The sequence below is a fragment of the Lycium ferocissimum genome, chromosome 4, assembly GCF_029784015.1.
Source record: "Lycium ferocissimum isolate CSIRO_LF1 chromosome 4, AGI_CSIRO_Lferr_CH_V1, whole genome shotgun sequence".
In the NCBI taxonomy this organism is placed as follows: Eukaryota; Viridiplantae; Streptophyta; class Magnoliopsida; order Solanales; family Solanaceae; genus Lycium; species Lycium ferocissimum.
The window spans coordinates 73,149,174-73,169,096 of record NC_081345.1 but is presented as its reverse complement, the minus strand read 5'-3'; the positions used below and the strand labels follow the sequence as shown (position 1 = coordinate 73,169,096).

General features: G+C 36.1%; 1 protein-coding gene across 2 annotated transcripts; it reads right to left on the bottom strand.

The window, feature by feature from the left end:
• Window positions 1-495: 495 nt before the first annotated feature.
• Window positions 496-14,159, bottom strand: LOC132053643 (nucleolar GTP-binding protein 1-like). 2 transcript variants are annotated; one of them, XM_059445742.1, is made up of 13 exons: window positions 14,001-14,159; window positions 12,656-12,776; window positions 12,459-12,523; window positions 12,233-12,346; window positions 11,326-11,400; window positions 9,952-9,990; window positions 9,797-9,868; window positions 9,349-9,462; window positions 8,620-8,691; window positions 8,488-8,524; window positions 7,673-7,785; window positions 6,826-7,032; window positions 504-728 (listed from the first exon to the last, which is right to left on the bottom strand). In XM_059445742.1, exons 1-13 carry the CDS (start codon window positions 14,100-14,102, stop codon window positions 636-638), a joined length of 1,224 nt encoding a protein of 407 aa, XP_059301725.1. In that variant the 5' UTR covers window positions 14,103-14,159; the 3' UTR covers window positions 504-635. The 2 variants fall into 2 exon arrangements, with proteins under 2 accessions (XP_059301726.1, XP_059301725.1); XM_059445743.1 differs by lacking the exon at window positions 14,001-14,159 and having other exon boundaries at window positions 496-728; window positions 6,816-7,032; window positions 12,656-12,795.
• Between the last annotated feature and the right edge of the window lie 5,764 nt (window positions 14,160-19,923).

Genomic DNA, 19,923 nt, shown 5'->3' with positions numbered 1-19,923 from the left:
ATGTAGATATAGATATAGATATAGATAAATATAGATAGATAGATATAAGACAACAACGTCATTGTTAGTGTAAAATGTAAATCACTGACATAACACCTCAAAGATTTGACAATCAAGAGGGAAAATAAATAAGGTTCCTCACAAGAACAAGGATTTCCTTTTTCGACCAAGAGTAACGTACATCAACTTCAACTTTACAGAGCACTTATTCATTGATGACAAGTGCAGACTCAATTTCTACTTGTAAATAAATATAAGATGGTACATTATTAGAGCTTCTGAAATTTAGACCTTTTAAACCTCCAAATGCATCTCAGAATCATATCCATAAACCACTGACTAAAAATTCATCAAACATTGCTACAACTAATAGCTTGAAGAATAGAATGACAGATATGCAACCCCGTTTGCAGCATTTGACAAATGATTTGGGTATCTTAGAGATGAGATTTGAAGCGAAGCAAAAGAGGACCTGATTGTCCAACTGCCTGAGAAATATGCCACCACAGATTGATCACCAATGTACAATCGTACATACATGATATACCACGATCAGATTCAGCAAATTATGAAGCCCAAAAACTTGCAGCCAAATTCCGGCAGGCCAGAGATCTGTTAGGAAATCATAAAACCAACTAGCTTGAAACTTCCAGCTCTGCCTCCTTGCTCTTTCGGTTTTTGATCCTTTCTGATTGTGAAGCAAGCAGCTCGTAAACTCTTTTCTTCAACTACAAAAACCCAACGAAGATGTCAGAACATACTAATGAAGAAATTAGCTTAAGGGAATAAATTGGCACTTCATGCTGACTATTGAATTCTATAGCTTATAAAATGAACTCCGAGAAACTATGGATAGTTAAAGCAACTGTGAACGTGTCAGGATTATCAACTCCTGCTGCACAGTGCTAAAGGATATCAACTTTCTGATATGATCCTGATTTATTACAGTTTTCTGAAATTTAATCTCATTTGTATTTCATTTTAATCCATTGAATTTCCCTGTAATTGCTTAGCTGGAAATTAGGAATTGATTAGTAAGGATTAGTGAGTTAGTTAAATGGCAGTTAAGTCACATGCACTGCACATGTGTGAGCTGTCACAAAAGTTAGTTTTAACTAACTTTCCCGCCTTTTAGTCTATATAGTGTAATCTCATCAATTGTAATGGATTCAATTCAGTTCATACGTGAAATACAATTTCTTCTCTCTCTCTCTTGTTCAATTACACCCAATTAGGGTTCTTGAGTTAGCTGTTCAAGAGTAATTCTCTTCAATTTACTCTTTAGGCTTGCTTAATTGTGACTTTCGATCCAATTGGAATCCAGAGTTGCATCATTGGTATCAGAGCGTGTGATTCTCTGACCTGGACAGATGGGTGATCACAATACTAGAATGCAAGAATTAAGGAAGCCGATTCTCTCAAAAACTCCATGGATGGAGTTGTGACTTCAGTTTCTGATATGCGCACTATGGTGGATGAAAGAGTAGCACAGGCAATGGAGGAAATTAAGAGAATGCTACTGGGTAATGGAGGAAACAATATCAATGGACATGCAGCAGTTCATGACAGAAATACAGCACCTGAAGTAGCTGATGCAGCACCTGAGAGGAATTGCAGACATGAGAGGTATGAAACTGCTACTAATAGGAAATATCAGTTAGAATTTCCCAAGTTTGATAGACAAAACTTGAAAGACTGGTTGTATAAATGTGATCAATTTTTTGATATGGAGGATATAGAAGAGGGTGCTAAAGTGAAAATGGCATCATGTAGACTAGAAGGAAGAGCCTTGCAATGGCATCAGTCATATATGAAAAGTAGACTAACTAGAGATTGGCCAAGATGGGGGGAGTATGTGGGATGTTTGTATGCTAGGTTTGGAGAAGAGCTGTTTGATGATCCAATGGGAGATTTCAAGGAACTCAAGCAGTTAGGATCAATTCAAGAATATGTAGATATCTTTGATGAACTACTAACAAGGGTGGAATTATCTGAGGAGTATGTTGTTAGGTGTTCTGTAAGAGGGTTAAAACCTGAGATTGGGTTGACTGTTAAGATGTTAGGACCAAGAAAGCTTAGCTAAGGCTGTTGGTTTGGCTAAAATTCAAGAACAAACCATTGCTGTCCAACAACTACTTTTTACTGGGATGCTACCTAATCCCAACCCCAGAAATATGATCAGATTCTCAAATGCTAAACCATCTTACTATGCCAATTCTTCTTTTTCCCAAAACCAGAACCAGAACCTACAAGCTAAATCCACCAATGCACCCTTTAAACCTCAAACTAATGCTAGTGTAGGACCCAAACCACCCTACAGAAATGCCAAATTACTAACACCTGCTGAAATGGATGAGAGGAGGAGCAAGGGGCTGTGCTTCAATTGTGATGAGAAGTACAGTTTTGGCCACATTTGCAAAAAGAAAACGCAACTGTTCTCTATGGAAGTAGAAGAAGGTGAAGAGATTACTGAACTGGGTGAAGTATCATTGGACCCTGCCGCATGTTTATCCATGATTGGTCAAGGACTAGAAACTGATTCTGAGGGATCCATACTGCCTCATGTATCAGTTCATGCCATCAATGGCATCCATGACTTCAGAACCATGAGAGTTACAATCTCTGCTAAAGGCAAGGCAAGTCATGTATTGATTGACACTGGGAGTACTCACAACTTCCTGGATTTGAACACTGCAAAAAAGTTGGGGTGTGTTTTGACTGCTACCTCACCTTTTCCTGTGTCTGTTGCTGATGGCAAGAAAGTCTACAGCAATTATGTATGCAAGAACTTGATGTAGAAAATGCAAGTGTTTCTTTTGACTCGGATATGCTAGTGTTTCCTATAGGAGGGTGTAACATGGTATTCAATGGTTATCTACCTTGGGAGACATTATGTGGAATTTCAGCAAACTAAGGATGGAATTCACCTTTATGGGCCACAAAGTCTCATTGAAGGGAATCAAACCTCCATCTGCTAAGGTGATCCAACAAGATAGGATGGACAAGTTGCTTGCCAAACCAGCAGAATTAGTATGATCTCAGTTGGCAGGTATCAAGAGGAACAGGCTACAGGAAATACAGCAGAGTTAATGAGTATAGAAGGGACTCATTTGGAGTCTGATACTCAGAGGGGGTTGAGAACTATATTGGATGAGTACAATGACCTATTTGAGGTTCCTACTGATTTACCACCTTCAAGATCACATGATCACAAGATCATTTTGAAGGATGGAACTTCCCCAATTAACATCAGACCTTATAGATATCCTGCAATTCAAAAAGATGAGATTGAAAAACTTGTGGATGAAATGCTAGAATCTGGGGTGATCAGACACAGTACCAATATTCATCACCTATTCATGGTGAAGAAAAAGGATGGTTCTTGGAGAATGTGTGTGGACTATAGGTAGTTGAACAACTGCACAGTCAAGGATAAATTCCCTATACCAGTAATTGAAGAACTCTTGGATGAATTGCACGGAGCTAAATACTTCTCTAAGTTCGACTTAAGATCTGGATATCACCAGATCAGAATGTTTGAAGAAGACATACACAAGACTGCTTTTAGAACTCACCATGGCCATTATGAGTGCTTAGTAATGCCATTTGATCTCACAAATGCCCCTTCAACTTTTCAAAGTCTAATGAACCAGATTTTCCATGTTTATCTCAGGAAATTCATTTTGGTTTTCTTTGATGACATTCTTATATGTAGCAGGAGTTGGGAAGATCATTTGACTCATTTACAAGAGGCTTTCAAGGTTCTTAGATCACATGTGCTGTTTGTTAAAAAGAGCAAATGTGCATTTGGAGTCAAAGAGATAGATTATTTGGGACATGTCATTTCTGAGCAAGGTGTATCTATGGATCAGCAAAAGGTGGACTCTGTTTTGGATTGGCCCCTACCCACTACTCTCAAAGGGATGAGAGGATTTTTGGGGTTGACTGGTTACTACAGAAGGTTTATTAGAAATTATGGTCTCATTGCAAGACCTTTGTACAACCTCCTGAAGAAAAGTAGTTTCAAATGGGATCCTGCTGCCACTTCTGCCTTTGAAGAATTGAAGAAAGCTGTCACATCTACACCTATCTTAGTTCTTCCTGATTTCTCCAAAGAGTTCATAGTAGAGACTGATGCATCTGGTGATGGTATTGGGGCTGTTCTAGTCCAAGATAACAAACCTATAGCTTTCTTCAGTAAAGGTAGGTTTGTCTGAGAGAAATAAGGCTCTTTTTGTGTCTGAAAGAGAGCTTCTAGCCTTGGTGAATGCAGTTCAGAAGTGGAGACCATACCTATTAGGAAGACAATTAGTTATTAAGACTGATCATCATAGTCTTAAATATCTTTTGGAGCAGAGAATTACTACCCCTAGTCAACAAAAATGGTTAGTCAAGCTGTTAGGATATGACTACACCATTGACTATAAGAAGGGTAAGGAAAATATTGTTGCCGATGCTTTGTCAAGGAAACAAGATTCTATACAACTTTTCAGTATCTCTGGAGTTCATGCTGAAATATTGGATGCTGTTAAGGATTCTTGGGTTCAGGATCCAAGTTAACATCAGTTGATTCAAACACTTCAGTCTGATCCAAGTCACAAACCTCACTATAAATACATTCTGGTGTCCTAAGCAGGAAGAGAAAGATGCTGGTAGGTGCTGATAGTGCTTTGAGGGAAAAACTGGTTGCTTTCTATCATGACTCTCCGATGGGTGGACATTCAGGTATAACTGCTACTCTTAAAAGGCTACAACAGGATTTTTATTGGAAGAAAATGAAGCAACATGTCTATTCCTATGTAAGGAACTGCGATATCTGTCAAAAGTGTAAAAATGAAAATGTAGCTTACCCAGGGTTGCTTCAACCCTTGCCTATTCCTGACAAAGTTTGGCAAGATATCTCAATGGATTTCATAGAGGGATTGCCTAAGGCTGCTAGTAAAGAGGTCATATTTGTAGTGGTTGACAGACTGAGCAAAGCTGCTCATTTTATTGCCCTCAAACACCCCTATACTGCCTTGGATGTGGTTCAGGTGTTCATGAATGAAGTATTCAGGTTGCATGGCATGCCTAAGTCAATTGTTTCTGATAGGGATGCAGTATTTACTAGCAAATTCTGGAAATAATTGTTCAAACTGCAGAAAGTTTCATTGCTCACTTCTACTGCATACCACCCACAAACTGATGGGCAAACTGAGGTTGTTAACAGATGCTTAGAGTGTTATCTTAGGTGTATGACTTGTGAGAAACCTAAAGAATGGCCTCAGTAGTTACCCCTAGCTGAATGGTGGTACAACACCACTCACCACTCCTCCATTAACATGTCACCTTATGAGGCTGTTTATGGACAACCACCTCCCCCATTACTGCCTTACTTGCCTTTTGATCCTCAACTAGATATGGTGGATAGAAGCTTGCAAGCTAGGGAGGCTACACTAAGAGCTCTTAAATTGCATTTAAATAGAGCTCAAAGTAGGATGAAAACCCAAGCTGATAAAGGAAGAACTGACAGGTCTTATGAAGTTGGGGATTGGGTTTATGTTAAACTCCAACATTACAGGCAACTATCTTTGAAACCTCATACTCATCAAAAACTCTCTGCAAAATTCTTTGGACCATTTCAGATCACTGCTAAAGTTGTTATGGTAGCTTATACTTTAGCACTTCCTACTGGTTCAAAGATTCATCCTACTTTCCACATCTCTCAACTCAAGAAGAAGCTTGGTTCTCAGCCTGCCTCAGTCACACTACCAGTGGTTCAGTCTCAAGCTGGTCCTGTTCTGATGTATCCTGAAGCAATCCTAGACAGAAGGTTGATTGAAAAACATGGCAAGGCTGTTCCTCAATTGCTCATCAAATGGCTTAACTCAGCTCAGGAGGATAGTACTTGGGAGGATTTTGACTCATTCCAACAACAGTTCCCACAATTTGATCCTTGAGGACAAGGATCATCTCAAGGCGAAGTATTGATATGATCCAGAATTATTACAGTTTTCTGAAATTTAATCTCATTTGTATTTCATTTTAATCCATTGAATTTCCCTGCAATTGCTTAGCTGGAAATTAGGAATTGATTAGTAAGGATTAGTGAGTTAGTTAAATGGCAGTTAAGTCACATGCACTGCACATGTGTGAGCTGTCAAAAAAGTTAGTTTTAACTAACTTTCCCGCCTTTTTAGTCTATATAGTGTAATCTCATCAATTGTAATGGATTCAATTCAGTTCATACGTGAAATACAATTTCTTCTCTCTCTCTCTGTTCAATTACACCCAATTAGGGTTCTTGAGTTAGCTGTTCAAGAGTAACTCTCTTCAATTTACTCTTTAGGCTTGCTTAATTGTGACTTTCGATCCAATTGGAATCCAGAGTTGCATCACTTTCAGAAAAGAAACAAAACCGTGCTAAATAAACTATTACAAGTGTGAGCAATAAGATACTTCTTAACCCAAGAACAGTTAGATGACTAAACAGAAAATCCATATAAATAATGAGTTGTTCTTGAATACTTGTTTTAAGTTTAGACAACAGCAGTCAACAGGTACATCGAAGAACTGTGAACATGTCAAATCTCTTAGAAGTAGCATTCAATATCAAATGATGTAGAAAATGATCTAGAGGGGCAACTTGAATCTCCCGGAGGATCATAATGGTCAGATAATCACTGGTAAGATGTAATAATTATCTCAACTGCGAAACAAATTCACAAATTCTGTATTAAGTTCTAAATTTGCATTTTGTGACACTTTGGAAACTCATACAGGTTTAAGTTAAGCAACCTGCTCATTCATCTATAATAATGGCATATAAGGGGAACAAAATGCTACCTCATGAAGACCGATCTCATTCTTTACTGACACATTTAAGGCTCCATCAGGTCCCATTGTCCTATATCTCTCCAGCTCAAAGTTATCAACATTACCATCATCTGTTGAAAAGATGACGGGAGATGCTTGCAGTAAGTCACATTTGGATACGACATCAAGCCAAATATGGCTGCTATAGCTCTCTCTCATTTCCTTATAGATCACAAACTGCATAGACCATACTTAGCAATCAACCATGTTTACAATATGAGAAAAGATAGAGAAGACTGAAAATTGGTTGTAGCCAAAATCAGTATCACAAAGTGTATTGACATTCTCCTAAGCCTTCCAGATTATTGATAAACATTTATAACTAATTCATGTTTGGGGAGGGACAGCCCTAACCCCCAAACAAACCGACAAAACAAGAAAAAAATTATAACCAATATAACAGTTTGAAAGGGACACTTGGTAAGTATTCACTGGAAACTCTTATATAGCACAGCTATTAATATACTTTACTAGCTCCTGATAGAAAAATGTATCTACACTTTACTAGCTCATGACCACTCTCATTTGATCTATCTTCTCATTATTTCGAGAAAATAGTTTTTCTAAATCACCAATGTGCAAGTTCTAGTACGTCAACTTTTTGTCCGTCTACACAACTAGTCCATGACCGTTCAAATTTTAACCATCTTCTCATAATTTGGAGAATCAAATGTTAGAGCTTATCAAAATCATCAATATGCAAGTTCTAACACGTGCACAATTACTTCAGATATCTAATAGATCTCCAGATCCAGGTTAAACCATTCCTGTATAAAACAATAAAGAATCCATTTCTCCACTAGAGTACTTGAGTTACCTGATCCAAAGGTGACATCCCACATTCTCCAGATAAATCGTGAACATAAAGTACTGCAGTTGGCAAATGAGTGAGAACGGCAAGTGTTAACTTTTCCAAGTTATTCCTGTCCTCTGCAGGTTCAATGACAATAAAGAGAAAATGTTAATATATATATATATATATATAAAATGGGAAGAGAAGTAATCCATGACAACAGAACACAAAAGTCCAGTTTTACTAGAAAGAAATTTAGAGAACTATGAGTAATGTTCTCACTGTTCGCTGAGCACCATAGCAAAAAGAAAACATAGTTGCAATAGTTTCTTTTTAAGTCAAAACGTTGGAATTTACATTTACACCCATTCCAGACAATATTCCATCACTAGAGTTATTGTAATAAAGAGATTGAGCAACACTTTCTCATCTCAAACTAGTTTATTTATTTATTTATTTATTTATTTGGAGAATTAGCCTGTTACTTGGACAAGCAAAATTGTGGCTATTAGTGTAATAATTTTTCGGAGATCTAAGTAGTACACCTTAACCAAAACATTTTGCATGCAAAGGAGGTACCATTTTTGACAATAGTGAATCAAGTTCTAATCCAACTCACTCACTTCCCCAAACACATACTGTTATGCGCAAATGAACCAAAAGAATCTTTACATCTGGTATCCTACAGACAATCTTTTTCACTAACAAAACTGACGATGTTCATCAATTTCTTTGTATTTTTTTTAGCTTCTTTGTATTATGGAGGAGAAAGTAAAAGGATTCAAAGAAAAATTATCCACATTATTCAAATGGTAAACCAAGAAGATATTTTTTTTTACCATCACATCTCCTTAAGATTCCAGGGGTATCAGTAACCTGAAGATTATAATGCTTAATCAGTAAACTAGTAGAAGAAACAAAAAGGTAAGAAACATTTGAGAAAACATCTTCACTTTGACATAAAGACTAACCTGAAAATTCTGGTAGCTCAAATTAATATGACCCATCAGAATTCCTATGGTTGTGAAAGGATAGTTGCAGATCTGATAATATTCAGTGACATTACTGGGAACTCAATCAAGGAGAAGTATGTGATGAAAAGATGCAATCAACTGGAGGAAGTAGATCGAAAAACTTCTATAGAGTTGGTAGGCATGCAAGGAAAATATGTATAGTTGTGGATTTAGTTCTAGTCAAAATATTAAACCAAATTCCTTTGACTCGTTCGTAAAGCTGCAGACAAGTATCTCTTTAGTCATCTTTCTGACAATGCATCCATGCCTATGATATTGCTAACCTAGTATAAGTAACAAATTTATCATAAGCTAGTTAAAATAACTGATGAAGTAGTGATTGAAACACATAATTGATTGGTAATAAATGCTAGTTTATGATCATATCGTTGCATAGGCTTTCATCTCATTGCTTATCTTCCTCCTTCAGACATTTTCCTTACAATTAATTTTAAAGATGCTGACATTTCAGCATAAGATGTTTCTTCGCACCCAAGTTAAAACCTCGGTTTAAGAACTGATACTAGCTTTTTTTTTTCAACGGATAGTAATTCGGGCTAATTTTCCTTCCTCAAGAGTATATTATGACGTCGTTATAACTCTCTAAAGAAAGATGGGTGAAATCCCTTATCCCAGAAAAAGAAAGCAAGTAAAAATGGAATGAAAGCTAACCAACTTGGTACAGACCTCAGGCTTCCCTGTCGAAAGTATGCGAACCAAAGATGATTTTCCGACATTGGGAGCACCAACAAGACAGAGAGTTGGTGTTTCCAGATCGACAACTGGCATTGCCCGTAATGTCTGCCACCATTAAAATTTGTCAGACTGGTAGAAACCACTGAAACTTTTTTTTTGACTTTGAAAGCAAAGATCATTTCTTAATAATCATCTATTGAGAAGTCCAACTAAAAAGACTCCATGCAATCAGGAAGATACTGTCATGATGTCCCTTTTTTTCTCGATATCCTTCTAATGTGTATAATGAAGGTTCGTGATAATAATTGTTTGAAACTTCATTCCAGTTTTCAGTATACTAATGCATAGGCCTAACCACTTCTCTTTCAACTTTTAGTTCATCTCAAGGCCTTTACTAAGACTCATACTACCTAGCTTTGTTATCTCTAACTGGCCTTACCTTGGCAATGTTCAATAGTTCATCAACAGCTTTTCCATCACGATCAAAAATTTCCTCAATTCTTTTCAATCCCTACAAAGATATCCTCTCACAGATCAACTTATGGATTATTTCAGATAAATATGGAATTCAGTAAAATGGAAGTATCAGACTACCTCGTTCAGTCGCTCCTCTGCTTCTCGTTTAGATAATGACTGCCACAAATTGCATCAATTACTTGATTTGCATCTTAAATAGAAATATAAATTATAAAGGTAGAAAGTAACCACCGTTTAAATAAATAAAAATATTTCAATGAATCAATGATGAGAAAATTGAATATAATAACATCTGGTTGTAGACACAACCCAAGGATCCTGATGTAATGCGAAGACCTCTGTAGCCCTTATTTGTATTCAAAAGAAGAAATTCTGACCATGTCCAGCTACATGGAGATGTATTGTTAATTATTATGAAGATTGAAGGTAGTGAAGTTGAATCAAGAATTTGGAATGGAGAATGTGCTTGCAGCAAGGAAAGGCTAACTTGACAGGGGTACCTTTTCCCCATAAGAAGACTCATTCAATTGTATGTTCCATAGATAGTTACGGTTTCTGCTAATCGTTTTTTTTTTTTTTTTTTGGGAGGTCACAATAAGCCCTGCATCTAACTGAACTACTACTGACTGAAAGCATGAGAGTGTGTGAACCCTAACCAAGCAATGATGAGCGTCGATTCAGCAAAGGTGGGAAAGAAATAGTGTTGTTACTTGTTATCCTCCATTGCCACTTCACTAAAACTTTATACATGTCTTTCCTTCTTAATACCTTCCATCAAAATACATAATCAGGAGAGTATGGAGCTTTAGAGTTTTCTCTGTTTTCTATGCAATTCCTGTTCATGTATTCTCGCATGCTTGGTATATCCTAATTTTTTTTATCACTAGTCCAAACCAATATTGGACCTAGTCAAATTGAAATTAAGAGATTGTGCTGCTATCACTCATATGCAAAAGATGTTACCATGAATGATATAACAAATTCAAGATACTTCCCACATCTTTGACTAGTTAGCCTAATTTCTCTCCTCAATATTCCACCACAAGACAGACAGTAGGGTCTATTTGTTTGCAGCATCTGTCTGATTTAAAAATGTTCGCCAAAGAGGTTCAATAACGCCACTGCGGGGTAGGGATGTGAATGGATCAGACTCAAAGAAAAGAAGAAAGAAGCTAGCCACAAGCGTGAATTAAGGAGATTAGACAGCAATCTGACCTATGCTAGGAGATAGATAGTTTTGTTTAATGTAGAAAGGGTGAAAGGATGGGAGTCTAATCTTATATGCAGGTCAAAGTATAGAGATAGCTTCCCATGGATGCTCTTCTAATAACATAGGATACTTATCAGGGAAAAAAATGTGAATGTCGCCCAGAAGGCTATTTTACCTAAGATTGTTTCAAAATAAAAAACCTGAGAGGCGGGGAGAGGGGAGAAGACTAACAGTACACAGATACAAAATAGGTAATTATTTTATGCAACCAGTTTTCCAACCTTAGCACATAGTGATGCATGTTCCTTTCCAACTGATACCACCTTTTTCCTTAAAGCTTCTAGCTTTCTCAATACCTGAAAAATTGTAGTTACTTAGATGTAAGACATGTCAGAGACATATAAAAAATATTAAATATATCTAGGGTAGATATAGATCTTCTTTTAGTAAGGAAGAAAGAACATAGATCTATTGATAGGAAAAACAAAAAAACCATACAAGAACAGAGGAAAAATACAAGAACAGAGGAAAAAGTTTATCTCACTCAAAAATTGATGTACCGCTAAATGTTGACAACTCAATTCACCAAAAAAATAACTAAGTTACAAACATTAGTTTGTCTACTTCAATCAATTAACTCAAAACTAGCATGGTGCCAGCATTACGTCACAAATGCTGAACAGTAAAGAACTTTAGATAAATTTAAAGTTACAGCAACTAAACCTTTCATTAACACGCGCAAGAAATGAAAACCATAAACCCCCTGAGAGGGGTTGAGGATATCAAAAATGCTAGTTTCGATGAATATTGAAAAATAAATCCAGACCCTGAAAATCAGTCCATCCAAATAAAGGGCCCAACAGAATCATTTCATGTCTGTCAAAGAGACGTGTGGAATATTAACACAAACTCAGGGCTTTACTGAGATTAGCTAACAACTACATAAAACATTACAAACCCCAGTATACATGCTCCTAGCATAGATCCTTTTCTCTACTTTACTAGCTTTTAACTTTTCAGGAAAAAGAGACATTTAAAACTTCCTGTTTAAATACATGTACTTTCCTGAAGAGTCAAAAATCATTTTTCAAAGTTCAAAGCTATTTCCCTATAGGAAAAAGTTATGATGACCTCAATTTCCCTGAAATACCATTATTGGAAAAAGATACTAGAGTGATTGGAGTTTACCTCTTCATAGTTTCCATCTCCAAGCGTTAACTCAATCAAAGATCGTTCATAAGGGTGCAAATATTTTTTGTTTGGGAAGTTCTCCTTGTATGTCCTCAAGGGCACAGCCAACTCCTTCATACAAAAAATGAATCACAAATGTAAATTTTGTTTCATATGAAACTATCAAAATTGTAGATGTACACATTGTGGGATTTCACTGGGCATGTTGTTGTTGTAATCTCACCTTCATTAATGTGTCAAGTTGTTTTGCGCCTTTATTTCTCTCGCGTTTTGCAGCATTAGCAATGCCTGTTAAATATTTTAACTAAATGCTATAATTCCTTTAATCCGTGTGTGCTTGAGTCATCAGTCAAGTACAAGATTGATACTACAATGATGAGGTGGAAGTAAGAAGTATATAGATGCAGAGCCAAAGCTTACCCTTTGTAGGCGAGACCCTCTTTGCTTTCCTTAGTGCTGATTGTAGAACATCTATAGATGGCATTACCATCGGTAATTTTTGAAATGCACCTACAGTTTCTACCTTAGGTGTCAATTTTTCCTACAAGAAAATGAGTAATCGCTTTCGATTTTCATGTGAACAATAAAGGAAGGCCAAAGTCATAGATGGACCCCTGAACTTGTCCTGATTTTCCATTTAGACCCCCAACTGAAACGTTGACCATCTGAACCCCCGAACATAAGATAACCGTGCCATTTGAATACCTCGTACAATCGAAGACACGCGCGAAGTTTCACTTGCAAAGTACATGGAAAAATAGACCAATAAAAATAAGCCATGTCATGTTACCTGTTTCAAAAAAAAAAAAAAAAATAAGCCATGTCAACAAAAAAAATTAATTTTAAAATCTATTTAAATAATTTTAAAAAAATCTGAAAAACCCAACCCATCCTCTCCGATAGCCCACTTCACCGCGCTATTGTTATCGTCGCTCAGCTAGCCGCCACCACCACCGCTTCAAAATCTATTTAAATAATTAAAAAAATGGTGTCGTTTTTCTATTTTATTTTGTTTAAATAGATTTTGAAGTAGAGCAGCGGCGGCGGCGGAGGAGGCAGCGGCAGTGGCGGCGGTGAAGTGGGCTATCGGAGAGGATGGGTTGGGTTTTTCAATTTTTTGTAATTATTTAAATAGATTTTAAAATAGATTTTTTGTTAAAATTAATTTTTAATGATTAAAAATTTTAAAAGAGAAAACGGCGTGGCGGCTAAGTGTGGCTATCTTAGAGGACGGGTTAAGCTTTTTCAATTTTTTTTAATTATTTAAATAGAGTTTTTGTCAAGATTAATTTTTAAATGATTAAAAATTTTAAAAAGAAAAAAAATTTGGTCTCTCACGCTCTCGTTTAAAGCAAAGAGCCACGCGTGTGCCCAGCCGGCACGAGGTGTTCAAATGGCACAGTTTATCTTATGTTCGGGGGTTCAGATGGTCAACGTTTCAGTTGGAGGGTCTAAATGGAAAAGCCGGACAAGTTCAGGGGTCCATCTATGACTTTGGCCATAAAGGAACACTGCATTTATTAAACGGCACAGAGGTAATTCCCAGTAAATAGCCAGCTACAAAAATTAATTCCGCTAATAATCAAGAGTGGCTCAGTAAAATTAGTGGCCTAAAGCCAATTTTTAATAAGGGACGTATCTTTTTTAGTATAATATCCTCCATACTTGTTGTTTATAGTATAATATCCTTAAAAAACATAAAGTCTTTAACTTCACATAGTAATATTATAGAAATCCAAAAGTGAGATTAAAGGAGTAGAAATACTTTTTTTTCTGGTTGGTTCTGTGGATTTGATACATAGCTTCCTTTAACAATTTCATAAGTAGTAGTCTGCATTTGCTTACAGAAGCATGACATTGGATACATAACACGCACAGGAACCAAGTATAGACCTGCACTCACCAACAACACATTTGGCTTTAGAGAAATAGACAGAAAACATTTCCATTACCAATCCAACAACAACAACAACATATCCAGTGTAATCTCACAAGTAAAGCATACCTTACCCCTATCTCGTAGAGATAGAGACGCTGTTTCCAATAGACCCTCGGCTCAAGTAAAACATTTCACAACACTTTGCAAAACGTGATACGGGAATGAAAGCAGCAACAACAATGAAATAATGCGATAGGGGAAAGCAGTAAATAGCATTCGAAAAAGAAAAAAAAAGAACATTAACAACAACGAAATAATGCGATAGGGGAAAGCAGTAAATAGCATTCGGAAAAAAAAACAGTAACAACAAAGAACGAAATAATGTGATAACCGAATCACAAGAAACACAGGTGGTAACAGAAACAGAAAGAACAAGAATTACCAGAATAGTGCTAATACCACTGGTAAGGAAGTAGGTACATTTCCATTACCAATCCCGCACCCAAATTTATATTAATTCGAATATAAGTACATGGGGAGAATATAAGTTTAAAAAAATAAAAATTGCTTATTGCATTTAATTAATTGCAGTGAGAAACAAAAGAGCACCTTTAGAGAGCTTGAGAGTCCCAATAGTGATGAGGAAGGAAGTTGCCATAGCTGAAAGAGACCTGAAGTTCCGCTCATCTTTCTTTTTAATTGAAATGTGAAAGCCGTTAAAGAGGTTTTTAGCGCTGTGCTTTTTCTGAGCTCTGAATATCCAGGAAACAAAACGAATTAACAAACAGTCCCTTATGTCTAGGGTTAGAGTTATTTTGGTCCTTATATAACAATTGAATATGAATAATAAGCATTTATCTATGTAAAAGTTGGCACTTTTGGTCCAAAGCTGGACGGAAGAGCACCAACAATGAAAACCTAACGGGTCATCTAACGCAATGTTAATTAACAAACTATTTTTTGGTTTTTCAACTTGTGTTTGTACATGAATTTGGATTCGCTCCACTAAGGTCGATTTAAAAGAAAGCGCCCTCTAACAAGATTACTTATCATAGCTCGAACACAAAATTTTTTATTCATCCCACCACAATTCTTATTGGCATGAATTAACAAACTGGGAAGTAACCAATTGCTAGAGTATTATTGAACCTAGCGGCCATTGTAGAGTATGTATATTCTTCATCACTTTGGCTACTTTCCGTCAGTAAAACAAATTGCATAAATTGCTTGAGTGCTCACCCATCTTCCGCCTTCTTTTCAAATCAAATGACCAAATTGGCTATTATGCGAACTGGCTAGAAAAGTCACAAATCAGGGGTGAAGTGATGGGCTCTGCTACATTGTTATAAGCAAATAGTTAAACGACTATTCAATAAATTAACAGATCGGAATAGGGATTAATGAAGTGCCTTTCAGACCAAGAGCTTTGGAGAAAAAGAGATAATTTGTTGTTTGGTTTAACATAGTGCCGTTAATTTTTTATATTGATTTGTGTTTTTCCGTAACTGAATGCTCTTGTATTTAGTTTAGGACCAAAAGTGTGTAGTTTGTGCAAAGATAACAGGTTAGTTATAACTCATGTTATATAGGAAGGACCAAATAAATTTGTCCATAAACATAAGGGGCTATTTGGATCTTTGCCTCTTTTTATTTTTAATTTTTTTAAAAAAAATTGTTTTTATTACAATAGGGGGTAGGGGAAGGAGATTATAATGTGGAGATTTGAACCCTCACCAACAATTTGAAAGTTCAGGTAGTCAACTAACTGAACTACTAGATCCCTACGATCTTGGCCTCTTTGAATATCCATTCGTAATGAAAAATGGGGACAATTTCACAAATGGCCCTAAAAGGATAGGTCTTGAATTTTTAGACCCAATAAGCAAGGTATAAGAAAAATAGTCGTAGGGATCTAGTAGCTCAGTTGGTTGGCTACCTGAACTCTCACCTTGTTTGTGAGGGTTCGAATCCCCACATTGTAATCCCCTTTCCATATCCCCTATCCCCTATGTAATAAAAACAATTAAAAAAAAAAATAGCCTCCATTAAGCCGAATAAAAATTAGTTGAACAAAAATAGCCTCCATTAAGCCTAATAAAAATTAGTTGGACAAAATAGGCCTCCAAACAAACACCCGCTAAACCCAAAACTCCCAGACCCCGTTACTTTTTTTTTCCACTACTTCTTCATTTGTTTTTCTACCGAAGGATTCAATCCCCATTCCTCTATTCTTCAAATTCTTCTGATGCGATTTCATCAATCTCGAGGAGATTGATGATTTGTTTGCTAGAAAAAGGAAGAGATGTGAAGTAGAAATGATTTTGATGGTCCTAGATTTTTTCTGTTGTCTACAACACAATTCGATGTTTCTGATCGTGCTTATAAAACTGAAAATGATGAATTTTGTACAGTAGAAGAGTTAGGAGAATCATCTGCATATTTTTTAGTTACAATCATCAATTAAAAAGAGAATTTACATTTATACTGCTTATCTAATGTGGAGTTCGTAGTTCTTTAGCTTATGTTGCAATTATATGAAGGTTATGTCATGAGTTACTTCAAGGATTTATCGTTCTAGTTGTTCATCCTTGTGTGTGAATGTTGTTAGGGTTTTTGTCATGATTTTCTTACCATATTTGAGGTTTACTTTTCTTGAAAGAAAGTCAAAATATTACCATAATTGCTTATACTTTTCCTGAAAGGAAAATATAATTCTCTTCCATATTTGGTTATTCCTTGTCTTGGGGGAAAAGTTTTGGATATCTATAAATTGATGACATCCTTTCCACAACCAGAACATAGAAAAATATCTACAATGTAGTGAAAAATATCTACAATGTAGTCCTTTAGAGAGGTTTGCTTAAGGAGAAATTTATCCTCTCAATATTTTAGAATGTTTTTTAATATTAGTATTATCATGTGTAGGTCAATTGACCAAACTCATATCATATAATAAAGTCTTTTTTATAGTTTTCTTTGTCGTCTGATTTGTTGTTGTTGAAGATTTGCAATTGTTAGCTTCCGCATAACGCCATGTTATTTCGATCCAAACATGAATGTGTCATGTTTTTTTGTCCACCCGCCAATAAAATTCGCTCAAAGACGTTAGAATAACAACTTATGCCCAATGAGTAACACTTGACACTACCTCATTGTGTATAACTTATGAAATACTGTAGAAGTTTTGCCTTAGAGGAAAAAAATTTCTCAAGGACTCTAAAAAACAACTTATACTTATGGGCAACAATTTACACTACCTTATTGTATCTACAACAGCAGCAGCAACAACAATAACATACCCAGTGTAATCTCACAAGTGGGGTTTGGGGAGGGTAGAATATACGCATACCTTAGCTCTACCTTTGGCGGGGTGGAGAGGTTGTTTCCAATACACTACCTTATTGTATCTGACTTAAAAAATACTCTATAACTCTTGCCTTATAGGGGCTAGTCTTGAATTTTTAGACTCAATATGCAAAGTATAATAGAAACAGCCTCCGTTAAGCTTAATGAAAATTAGTTGGGACAAAATTAGCCTCCAAACAAACATCCGCTAAACCTAAAACTCCAAGACCCTCGCTACTTCTTTCTCTGCTACTTCTTTATTTTTTTCTATTGAAGGATTTCAATCTCCAAAGATCTATTCTCCAAATTCTTCTAAAGCGATTTCATCAATCTTGAGGTGATTGATGATTTGTTTGCTAGAAAATGAAGAGATGTGAAGTAGCAAATGATTTTGATAGTTCTTGATTTTCTCTATTTTTTACAACACAACTCGATGTTTCTGATCGTGCTTATGACACTAAAAATGATAAATGTTGTACAACAGAAGAATCATGAAAATCATTTGCACAAGCTTTTAGTTAAAAATCGTCAATTAAAAAGATAATTTACATTTATATAGCTTAACTAATGTGGAGTTTGTGTTTCTTTAGCTTATGTTGCAATTTTACGAAGGTTATGCCACGAGTTACTTCAAGAATTTACCGTTGTTTTAGTTAATTAGTTCTTATGTGTGAATGACTCATGTTTTGGCCATCCGTCAACAAAACTTAGCTCATGGACTTTAGAACAACAATTTAGCCCAATGGGCAACACTTGACTACCTCGTTGTATATGACTTATGAGATACTCTATAACTCTTACCTTAGAGGCCAAACTTAGCTCAAAAGACTCTAAAAATAAATTATCCCCTATGGGCAACACTTTACATTACCTCATTATTTAGTATCGAAGGAATGCTTTGTATTTACTCTACTTCTATTCAAAAGGCGCACTTTTAAGTATAGCTACGAAAGATTATGGTGTCTAGAAATTTTGAATTGAATCTTTTACTATAAAAGATACATGAATTAATTTGGTCATACCTAAATATAGGTTTTCATATGGTGAAGTGCTACGTTGTTGCATAAAAGCCGAAGGTTCTATCACTATATTTATGACATCAAAAGGACCATTGATTATGGTCTCAATTTGATATCACTCGTGACGATGATTCATTTTAACAAAGCTTGATCTCCCCTATTTATTTCACTTCCTTCAAGCTCAAAACAGAAAGAACAATAACAACCATATCAATTATGTGAATATCCAGCCACAAATTAACTTAGGATAGCCATTAATCAGCCCGTACGACCACAACAATAGCATATACTATCTTTCGATGCCAATTCCGCATTTATTCATCTAATAACTTTGCTATGACATAGATAAACCCTAGGTACATCTAAGAAGAGAGAAACTCATCTCAAATCAGCAAGGATAACACCTCTTCAAGTTTACTTCAACTTAAAAGAGTTTCCAATTCACTAACAAGATGAGAGAGGACTACACAACCTTTACGAACTTTTCGAGGGTAAATCACCTCATGGACTTATGGACCTTGGCCTAGATGACGTGGGAATTTGTGGAGATTATTTGGGAGCTCAAGAGGTTGGAGGAGAGTGAAAATGAGATATGGAATGGCTTCCACCGCTTCAAACGGGTCCCAAAGGGGCTTCCCGTTGTCTCACAAAATGCAAATATCGCCTAGCGATTGCCTGCGAGATAGCATAAAAGAGAATGAGCCACTTATAAGTACGTATGATAAGGATAAAGTCGTACAAAGCATATATGAGACAAAAGGTAACAATACTTATAAGATCAAAATACTTCGACGATAAGTTATAAGATAAGAAAGAAGCCTAAAAGCGAGAATGTCATGAGTTTTAGATATGTTCACAAGAATAGTTGCCTAGTTAGCAGGGATAGTACTAAAGCTTTGGTTTAAGCACGAGTATGCGCGCAAGTTCAACTTTTGAGGACGAATGCTCCAAAGAGGGGAAGGATGTTAAATCCTGCATTTTCGTACTCAAAGTTGTGTTGCAAGTTAGTCGATATAATCTCGGAGAACAAAATTATGTTTAACAAGTGTTAAGTAAGTGTCGTGAAGATTAAAGGTTAAACGAATCGAAAGGATTAAGTTTCGTTGAAGTCCTACATTTGGTTATGAGTTATGGCAGGATTTGGTCCAAATTTCTGTGGGTGTATCTCCAAGTATATGAAGAGTTATAGGGTACATTACCTATCTAAATTCAAGTTCATCGAGTCTAGTTTTCAGCGCATCAAACCGTTCGTCAGTCGGAGCTCTTTACAATAAGTTATGTATGTTTTACGAAAGTGTCACAGAAAATTCCGTAAAATAGTGGGAACTACGGACCCTTTTTTTAAGGTAATGACCCGTATCCCATACCGTATTTTAGGACAAATGAAGTCTTAATTGAAGTATATTCGTTGCTCTTTCATTTAGAGGTCATTTCGACATATCCCG